The sequence below is a fragment of the Kryptolebias marmoratus genome, linkage group LG11, assembly GCF_001649575.2.
Source record: "Kryptolebias marmoratus isolate JLee-2015 linkage group LG11, ASM164957v2, whole genome shotgun sequence".
Lineage (NCBI taxonomy): Eukaryota > Metazoa > Chordata > Actinopteri > Cyprinodontiformes > Rivulidae > Kryptolebias > Kryptolebias marmoratus.
Genome location: NC_051440.1, coordinates 12,190,430 through 12,201,317, shown reverse-complemented (window position 1 = coordinate 12,201,317; position 10,888 = coordinate 12,190,430). Strand labels below are relative to the sequence as shown.

The 10,888-nt window shown below is 42.0% G+C and overlaps 1 protein-coding gene across 1 annotated transcript; it reads left to right on the top strand.

Annotated features, from left to right (window-relative positions):
- Nucleotides 1-89: 89 nt before the first annotated feature.
- On the top strand, nt 90-10,473 carry LOC108229889 (transcription factor 12). Its single transcript, XM_017405601.3, has 13 exons — nt 90-252; nt 2,245-2,344; nt 3,782-3,924; nt 4,022-4,145; nt 4,220-4,290; nt 4,602-4,692; nt 4,787-4,860; nt 6,888-7,064; nt 7,577-7,694; nt 7,816-7,960; nt 8,420-8,649; nt 8,963-9,140; nt 9,257-10,473. The coding sequence occupies exons 1-12, from the start codon at nt 184-186 to the stop codon at nt 9,103-9,105; spliced, it is 1,485 nt and encodes a 494-aa protein (XP_017261090.1). The 5' UTR covers nt 90-183; the 3' UTR covers nt 9,106-9,140; nt 9,257-10,473.
- The last annotated feature ends 415 nt before the right edge of the window (nt 10,474-10,888 follow it).

Here is a 10,888-nt window from a genome sequence, read left to right as displayed (position 1 = left end):
CCACCCTCCACCCCTCCCCTCCACGCAGCCTGAAATGGTCCAGCCCTGATTTGCATAAGTTGTCTGCGGGTAGCTGCGTGGACCGGCAGGGGTGGGTTAGGGGAAGGAGTGCAAGTGGACACATGAGTCGAGAGAGACGGACTGTGTGTGTGGAGTGGAACGTGAACTGATCCGGTCAGAGTTATGTTCTGTGCTCATCCTGTCTCCGGCGCAGGCAACAGCTCATCCATGTTCTGCTACAACATGAAACCGGTGAGTGGCTTTCTTTGTTTTGTTTTGTTTTGTGTGTGTGTGTGTGTTTTACCCTGAACAGACACGATCCTGTTAGTGTGTTTAGGGATGAAGCTGCTGAACAGTCAAATGTGTCTTCACAGCTGCTGTGCTTGTTTGCTTCATGGGTTTGATGCAAGTCTGTGCTTCGTGTTATGGAACACCCTTAAATGAGCACCTTGTCTTAAAGTTGTTTTTGGTCATTTGTCCCCACTGTTTGACACTTAAAACTTTTCTACTCAGTGGATTTAATTCAACACAACTATGTTGCATGTGTGTGCATTTTTTTTGGAGTGCAAATAAGGGGAAAAGCTTAATTTTTCAAGATATCCCCACCTTAAATGTTGTAAGTTAGTGGAGTTAAAGCTTGGTCAAAATTATACATCAAGATCATAAAATTATAACCTATTTTTCTATTATCTGCACTGCAAAAAAATACTCGAAACAAAAGTTGTAACAATAAGACAGACTGTCTTTCTGCATCAAACTTACACTGATCCAAGTATTAATAATATTGTTATATGTTCCTGTCCTCTACTTTGAGTCTGAAAAAGAAAACTCTTGGTTAAACGGCCACAGTGGGACTTCCTGTTTGCTCGTGGAGTCGAGTCTGGCAGCAGAAAACATTTTGACATGAAGCAGATTGCTTCTATTTCTATTTGATTTAACCCTGCTATGTTGGAGCAGTCCCTGCACCGACGCAGCCATTATCAAAGGCAGCTTTGATCTCCGAGAGGCTAACCATATCCAGACATCGTGGATCACAGAGGCAGAAAATTGGTTGCATGTGGCTGGAGTTGGTGGAGCAAAGCTCGGGCCTTGAATAACAAGCTGATGTTTCACTCATGTCCTGTCTCATCGCTGTGTTTTGTTTACAAAGGGAGATTAATCTCGATTATATGCTTTGTCTATAAAATGAAAATATTGATTTATTGTATTCCGATTTCTTCCAACTTTCAGCTTGAGCCTCGAGGAGAAGAAGAAGGAAAAAAAAAAAAGGTCCATTATCATTTGTGATCTGATGATTGATGGTTCCTAAATCAATGCTATGTTAAAAGAGGATGCCATGGTGATGGCCCCCCTTCCCAGCAGGGGCCAGAGAGAGAGGGCGTGCTGGGGCGGGGGTGTGACCATTATTAACGGGTCGCCTGCTATGCTGATGGTAAGGAGGACAATTGGCTTTATCCTCTGCCATATGCTGCCCACGGCGGCTCAGACGGGCCCGGTGTCGACGGGGGGGCTCTTCTGTTTGGCCGAGCCCCCAATCGCCATGGGACTCGTGCCAGCCAGGGTCACGGCTGCGGGCGTGCGTGGCTGCGAGCGTGAGCCTCGCACGAGCATATACTTGAGAGAGTCTTTAATAGGCTGCTCTACAGAACTTGTCGTCCGGGTAACTGACACCCCATTGATGCTGCGCAGGGAGGTTTATTTCCATTTCCTGGGGCACATCAAAGCCACCGAGAGCTGTGCAGGTGCAGCCCAGGCCTCGTGGTGGGCCCGAATGAGCAACCATTTTACATGTCTTTGGTGCATATGTGCAGATCCATCACACTGTTGGGTTACAAATGAAAATAGGTGATTTTGAGCCACTCTTCAGAGGATGATGAGGGCAGGAGCCCATCATCTGTTTGGTGTTACTGATAAGAATGCTTGAGTTGTAGTTTTATTTTGAAAAAGAATTGTGTCCCAGTCTTCTGAGGCCAGCCAACCTCGAACCCGGTCATGATTAGCGCGGGGATTTCTCATGGTGAATGGTTCCTAAATCCGGATGAGGAGGTGCATGGATCTGCAGCTTACAGATTATCGCAGGAGCTCTAAGTGTGCATCAGCTTTCTGCTTTGTTTTCATAATGCGGTGGCTTCCGCTCCCAGTTTTCAAACGTTCACGTCGAGTCAGATTTATCCGAGTGGCACCCACGCAAAAAACAAATGTGGTTTTTCGCCCTCAGTTAGGAAATTGTTTGATCTCTTTCAGATTTATGGGCAGCCTCCCGGTATGGACGGCATCAACCAGAACTCATCCTTACAACCAGCGAATAAGACCCCCAACAGTGTGTTTGCAAACGCATTCTTTGGTGAGTTCAAACCCTCCTAAATGATGGTGTTTATGTCTTCACAGGAACCTGTCAAGCTGTTAGAGTTTGCTTACAGTAAAGTATTAAATGGAAAATTTTGGCATGTTTCTGGGACAACGTGAAGAGTTACAACATCGCAGGAAAATCTGGATTTAATCCTGAAGCAGAGATGATAATTAAAAACAAACCTTTCAAACCAAGCTGGTCCTCTCAGATGATCATCGACTAAAAGCTTTAGATTTTTATTCTCATTAGTGGTTTATTCATTTACTGCCTGTCTTTTAATGTGACTAAATGGATTTAAATTGTAGTCTGTATAAGAAACAAAAACAGAGTTAGTGCTATATTAGATGTGTTTGCATGTTATGTGAAATACACGTTAAACTTGTAGCTCTGTGTAGGAAATTATTTATCTGTTTTTTTGCTCAATTAATATCTCCTTTCGCCAAAGGGAAAAGGGCAATAAGGTTTTAGCAAATGTCTGTGTTTTTCTGTTGTGTTACCAAAATATCTCATGAACCACTCGGCAGATTTGAATAAAATTCTCAGAAAGTAATCCTTGGACAAATCAAGATGGCTGCCACAACTAGCTGACCTTAGAAAACAATGGCTCAGTCCGTTTTACAGAAATTGAACTATAATTTGGTGTGGTAGTAGCTGAGAGTCATTCGCAATGCACGCCGAGTGTGGCGTCTCGCGACATTTCACGTGACTGTATAATTTTATTTTTAAGATTTGACCAAAAAGGTCAAGGTCATTTGTCAGCATAAGATGACCTTAACCTAAAATGAAGCAGGAGATATGCATTTCTTCAAGGAATGCTGGGCCTTTTATTGTTTATTCATATAATAAAAGAGTTAATGCACGTTAGGGCAGGAAATCCATTCACCGTCAACTGTTTGTACGTCTAAGAAAGAAACTTAACTTAGTCAGAATCTTGACTTTGACTCTAATCTAATCTTGTTTGTTGGCTTCAAATGGAGAAAAGGGTGCAAAATGATTAAAAATGATATTGAACTAACACATGGATTTAATAATTACAACAAAGCAACAATGAACAGCCATAAAAAGACCGAAAAATTACCTTAAAGCTGCTCTTATTAGCCTAAATGCTACTCAAGATAGCCTTAAAATCGCTAAAAAAAGCTCAATTTAACATAATGGATTTGGAATAAAATGCCAACATCCTCTAAAATAAATAAACATAACATGTAAAAGCCCATAAAAAGATGGAAAAATGTGCATAAAATGTAAAACCCCTGCTTAGATGTAACTTTAGCTGAGGTTTTCTCAGAAAAAATGTGAACCGACCAAACATGCTGTCTGCAGTTTAGTTCAAAGACTTTAATGTTTCCAAAGAGGCTCGGTCTATAACTTCACTGGCTGTTTGAGATGCTGCTCCGCCGTCAGGCAATAACATATCATACTTTATTTTAGAGGGGATGAGCAATTCGCCCGACATCTGGAATGCTGTAAATGGGCTCAGCCAGCAGGGCTATGAAGGAGCGCTGGGAGTCGCCTCGAGCCACCAACCACAGGCGGGGAGCTACGGCAGCCTGCAGCCAGCACACAGTAACCTGGTCAGTTCATCTTCTCTGCCCTGGATGTTGACATTAAGCAGCTTTTTTGTGTGTGTATGTGTGTGTGGGTTTAACTGAGTGTTTACTGCCTGTTCAGGACTTCTCCCCACATTCAGTGCTGGCTGCTGACATGAACAGAGGTCTTCCACCAATGTCCACCTTCCATCGCAATAATCCAGTTTCTCGCACCCCATCAGTCAACACCTCAGAGCATTCAACTGGTGAGGGTGTATTTGTACTGTGTTTTTTTTTTTATTCTTGTTCATAATCGTTACTAACAAATGTTTTTCTTCAGTCTCAGGAAGCCATGGAAATGTGTCAGGAGCATCCCAGACAGGCGATACTCTGGGAAAAGCTCTGGCCTCTGTAAGTACCTCAATCCCATTAGAGCAGCTCATCTATGCCCTGTTTTGCTCAGGCAGACAGGTCAGGTCATAAAACCAGGATCTTTTAGAGACCCAGAGCAATAATGCGAAACATCCTCCCTGCCAGTAGCAAGGCAGCGGACATTAAAGAGGGGCTGTTCTCATGTGGTAAAACTCTTCATTGGCTGCAGCGTCGTAAAAATGACAAGAACTGGGGAGTTAAGTTCAGGTTGCGAGGGACCTCAGAGGGTTGTGGCAGCAGATGTTAACGCTCACGCAGAAATGACAAGTTGGTCCATCCTTCTCTGTCAGATTTATTCCCCGGATCACACCAGCAGCAGCTTCCCCTCCAGCTCCTCTACACCGGTCAGGACTCCATCCCCACTGCCAGCTGACGCTACAGGTAAAACAGAATAAAGTGTTATTTATACTCTTTCATTTCATGCTTTTTTATCTTGTGATTTGACTCTTTTCCCTCCTCCCGTCTCCCATCTCAGGTACCAACATGTGGTCTCGCAGTTCAGTTCAGGCACCCGTCTCACCCCACTACGAGTCTTCACTTATATCGATGGTAAAAAAAAACAACAACTTTTTTTCTGTTTCACTTCCCTCCACCTTACATGTTACTATTGAGATAACAGATTGATTTATATTTGTAATAAAGTAAATGATAAATTTAATTCAAGAGACATTTGCAACAGACGTTACAATAAGTCAAGATGTCAAATAAGAAAATAAAAATATGAATGGACTGTAAAAAAGACTTTTAATGATTAATATTAAGCTATATGTAAATATAGTGAATTATATGCAGGTATCAAAGAACAATGTAGATAATTTTATACTAACACAATATTATTAATAATAACTTCTTAGGTGGTATGCATAAATGATTTTTTCTTCAGAAATTGTTATTACCTGCTGCCATAAAAAGTTGTGTGTATGTTTATGTGTGTGTATTTCTGCTTGTCAGCAAAATATCTCATGAATCGCTGGTTGGAGTTCAATGAAACTCTCAGAAAGTAATCTGATTGGACTAACTATTAGAGTCAACTCAATTTAAGATGTCCGCCACAGCTAGTTAACCTTAGCCAACACTAAAGTGGCTATAATCCAGCTAGTTTTACAGATTCTGAGCTAAAATATGGCGTGGTAGTAGCTGAGAGTCATCCCCAACACATACTTTGAGCCCTAACAATATGGCACAAAATCTTTGTTTACAACAGCAGCGTGCTAGTTTTATTAGATCTAATACTTTTGTAATATTTTAAAACTATCAAAATAGATTTCCATGTTAAAGTTACATCAATTGGAGTCTTTCCTATTTCCTTAGGATATTTTTTCTTAATTTTTTAATTTTATTTTTATGCCACATAAGAGGACATGACAAAGAGATGTACGTATATTTCAGAGTCTTGTGCGCTCCAGATCAATGGGGCGCACAGTGCGAACTAGAAAAACATTTTTCAGCTTTGTACTAATATGTGCACAATAAGGTAGGGATTATGTTTAGGATTTACGGGTCAGAGTGGATTTAAACTCAGCGGTGGGGGTTCATGATTATTAACAGAACTGAACCCTGGGAACTGAGGGCTCTGGGAGTTCATTAAGAACCACATTCAGCAACCATCTTAAAACTATCGCAGCTGCATTGAAACTAATCTGTCAGTCTCTGCATCTAACTAACGGCTCTCTGAATAACAAAAAACATAATAATTATCTCCCAGTGTTTTGCCAGTGTTCCCTCAAACTCATTAAACTAATTGTTTTGTTCAAATGTTAGTCTTTACGCAAATTTAAGACAACATAACTGTGGCTTTATATTAAACGCTAAAAAACAAGGTCAAAGGTTATGACCTGGCTCAAAAGGACGACACGCCAAATGTAAAAGTTGACAAAAAGTATTTAAGAATTTCAGATTGGTCAAGGTTAACAGTCTACATCTAAGGAATGTGAGTGCTGCAACGAGCAAACAAAACCAAGTTAAACAAACCAACAAAGGTGGAAGAATATAGGTGGAGGAGAGCGGAGTCTGAGGTGAATTTTAAGGCAGAATTAAAGTAACCACAGGACTGCTGAAGTCCGGTAGGCGTCCCGCATCACATCAGTCGACCTGCTGTCAAACAAGTTCAGGAAAACCTGCCCTAACCAACTCCAAGAGGCCCCACAGCGGTCACAGCAAGACGGATCCAAGAAGATATTAACGCCCTGTCCCTGCTGCCAACAGTGTATTGGTGAGAAAAACTGAGATTTAAAAAGACACTTTCCACAGTAGAGGGGCATTTCTGGTTACAAACACGCCCACTGTTACTTTGTGTCTTGGAAACCACAACAACAACTGAGTCGTTTTTACAGTTTTCTTTTCTACTCCTCACCTAGTCATGATCTTGTTGCCATTAAACTTTAATTGTGTGCTGACAAAGTTAATAACTGAGAGGAAGTTTTACCTGGTGGCAAAAAACAACATTTTTTTGTGTGTTTTGATGTCAGTAATGTAGATGTTTTTGCCACCTAGTGGTTTAGCATGGGTATTTTGTTTAAGAGTTTGGAGTTAATTTATTTATTGATGCTGAAAGCATTGTCTCCTGATGTGTCCAGTCTCAGGTGGAGGACCGCCTGGACAGACTGGATGATGTCATCCACGTCCTGAGGAACCACGCTGTGGGCCCCACGGCCGGGCTGCCCACTGACATCCACGGCTTGCTGAACCAGCCGCACCACATCCACCCGGGCTCTGGCAGCTCCTTACCGCTCACCTGCCACGCTCCAGCCATGGTTAACAAACATTACTTTGACGTATTTAAAAGTAGGGCAGGGCAGCGTGCATGGAAACTTCCACCAGCTATGTCTGAATGCTTCCTCATGTAGAGGTTAATGTCCCTGGACTCGGAAACTGGGCACAACTGGAGTACGATGTAGAGAATGTGAAGACTCCGATTCCACAGCCTGCAGGGGAAAAATGTTTTGTAGTTTAATGATTTTGAGGAGGACCTAATAAATTCTCCTACTCTTAGTTTGTCCAAAATATGTGTCATATAGAAAAGGATCATTCATGGAGAGAATCAGTGGATTGTTTAAAGAGATGGATTTGACTTATCAGAGATTAAATAATTTTGTAGAGCTTGAGATCTACTTTGAACTGAGAGGACAGGTGCTGGTTTGGGGATTTATGGGTGAGATATTAAAAGTGACTGCGTTAGAAAGATTTCACATTGTTAAGACAGTGATCAGCTTAACGGTCAACTACAGGCATATAAAGACGTTTATCTTGTTTGTGTGTCATAAAGGTTGAAGGAGTCACTGTGAACAACAATCACTCGTCCTTCCAGAGCCGCACACAAAATGGCCACCCGTACCTGTCCAGACAGAGGGTCACGCTCCTTCAAGGAGGAGGAGGAGGAGGTGGTAGGTATCTGGTTATCTTGTCAACAATAAGATTCACATTATTCATCAGATCTGTCCATATTTTAGAGTTTGTTTTTTTTAAAAGTGTTGTTGTTTTACCGTTGTGTGTGACCTTCTTTAGAAGTTCAGGACAACCTGGAGCTTAAGATGGAGAGCAGAGAGAGGGAAGAGATGATGCACACCAACCACTGCCACAGCTCTGAGAGCCCGAGATCAGACGAGGACAGCGACTCCAAAACACACGGAGAAAACGGCGCCAGGGACAGGTAACCCTCCACGAGCAGAGGGCGAACACACAGAGAGCAATCCAGTTTTTCATTCTAAAGAGGTCAAAACAAAGATGGTGTGTTTTCACGTATTAATCTTTTCAATCCCATTTTGTTTTTACCTATCATCATCATTAATGTTATGGGGTTAGGCTGTATTGTTCACACATTTCGAAAAGAGAAAGTGTTCAAACAAAGAGTGAGGCAAACAGGTTGAACTTTCCTGCAGTTGTTTTATCTGTGAAGAGCTCATTCTACGGTTTGTCAGCAGTAATTATTTATCAACTTTTAAAACAGAGAGTTTTCAAAGTCTGTGGGATGTCAACATACTCTACATTAAAACCCCAAAGCAGTTTCTCTACTCAAGCTCACTTTGACTTTAAAATCAATGAAAAGATTTGGAACTGCCTCGAATGAGTTCGTCTCCCCTCATGTCTACCTTTTGCTTCTCTCCGTCAGCATCCACGAGGATGAGGATCTGAGCCCGGAGCAGAAGGCCGAGCGCGACCGCGAGCGGAGGATGGCCAACAACGCCCGCGAGCGTCTGCGCGTGCGGGACATCAACGAGGCCTTCAAGGAGCTGGGCCACATGTGTCAGCTGCACCTGAAGAGCGAGAAGCCCCAGACCAAGCTGCTGGTGCTGCACCAGGCCGTGGCTGTGATCCTGAGCCTGGAGCAGCAGGTCAGAGGTCAGTGCACCACAGGGGGAGGACGGGACCCGCCTTCTTCGAAAGACTTAAACTAAATCGTATTTAAACAGTAGTTTTTGCTTGTGGCTTAGCTGAAGCCGCATTGACCACATGATGGCAGCACAGTAAGCTGTAAACAGCTTAAACAGCCTGTTTAAGCTGTTGGCTGTTGCTGTTGTCCACTTGATTTTAGAGCTTTTTTCAGCATCTTGCAAAGAACTCGAGGATGAGGATTTGTATTAAACTTGTGTCCTGAAGGTCTGAAGCTCTTCCTTCAGTGAAATGCTGACCGTTAGCTTGTCTCATCCTCCAGAGAGGAACCTGAACCCAAAGGCTGCTTGTCTGCGGAGACGGGAGGAGGAGAAGGCATCCGCCGTCATGACAGAGCCACAATCTGTGCATCTCACTTTCCATCCAAGTCTGAGCGACCCAGCAAACCCCATGGGCCACCTCTGAGCGCCTGGTTCCGACAGCCTAAAGCCTGCCATGAAGTAGTTAATTCATGCATATTTGATTACTGATCAACAGAAAAAAAAATTATATTCTTTATCTTATTATTTGTCGTATGCAGTCAATGAATCTGACTCGTTGTTTCTTTGATGTCTAGATGTTGGATGAAGAACGCCCAGGACCGTCCAGCTCTGTTGGATGTCCAGCGTTTCCTGTAAATTCAGAGCAAGCAGGTTACACTGATCAGGCAGTGTGATGCACTCGAACAATCATCTCCTCTCCTCCCAAATGGACTTTTAACTTCGTGCCTATAAACTCTACTTGTAAAACAGACGAACGCATTGTAATCTGCAGATGTTTTGTACATATTTTGCATATTTATTTCTGTTTCAGTATATCAGAATGAATGAATGAACCCAAGGTATCGTCCACCATCTGGGTTTTTTGTGACTGACATTTTTAGTGTATTGTGATCTCCTGCAGGCTGCGCGGTGGAGCAGCGTTCATATTAAAAAGGTTGTGCATTTGACTCCCGGCTGAGGCTTTTCTGCGTGGAGTTTGCTTTATCTCCTCATGGCTGTCGAGGTTTTCTCCTAAAGTCCAAAAACACGTGTTAGGTTACCTGGCGACTAGGTGTGAATGATTGTTTGTTTTGTTCATCTCTGCGTGGCCCGGGGACGGACCAGCGGCCCGTCCAGGTTGTACCCCGCCTCACGCCCGCTGACCCTGACCGGGGCCTAGCGGGTGAAGAAAACAGATTGATGGGCGGGTTATTTAGGCTGCTCCATAAACTTTCCACTCAAATCACATTTGTGTTTTCAGATAACATATTTCCGTTTTCCTGCGGGGTGTGTGTGTGTGTGTGTGAGTAAATATCGCAGGGGTTTGAGCATTCTGTGAATGAACACATCTCCAAGAATGTTCTTTATTATCAAATCTAGGTTGAAAATGTGTTTTATTTTGTGTTATTGCACTGCTGAAAGGACTCTTCTGATACAGAAACGAGGGTGGACAGAATCTCACTTCTTCTCAGCAAAATTACTTCCCTTCCAAAATAGTCAAACAAGCTTGGTGCATGTTTGAGTTTTTAAATAGAACATTCAGGTTTTTTTTTTAAAGTTATAAGTTACCTTTTATACAGATATTGTGAATTAAATGATGTCTCTGTTTGATTTTTGTTGATCATATCCCTGTTAAAGACTGTTTTTGTGACATTTACTAGACATAACCACGTTTTATCCTCTGAGCGACATGGTGTTATAGGACAACCGGTGTTTGAACATAATCTGACATAACATGTACAGGATGTGTACAGTTTGAGTTAAAGGCATGTGTCGGTATAACAATGTAGCAATAAATGTCTTTTTCAAATATTTTTAAAGTTTTTTTTCCACTGAAATAAGAGCAGAGTGGTATCTGAAAACCATAAAACACCAGCCAAAACTACCAAAATGTTAACTAAAGGTAGGAAAATATTATCCAAAATCAGCAAAACAGCTGCTAAAAAAAATGCTAGCCAAAAGCTAAAAGTAGCACAGTAATAGTAGAAGTATTAGCATTAGCAGAATAGGCATCAGTAGTATTAGTATAAGTAGAACTATTATTTGAATTAATATTATCATTAGCACAGGTACCATTAGCAGTAGTGATTATTAGCTTTGGTAGAACTACTATTATCAGAATTAACATTAGTATAATTACTATTAGCATTAGTAGTTTTACCATTAGTAGCAGTATTAGCAGAATGGTGGAATTACAATTAATAGAATTTACATTACCATTATTTGTA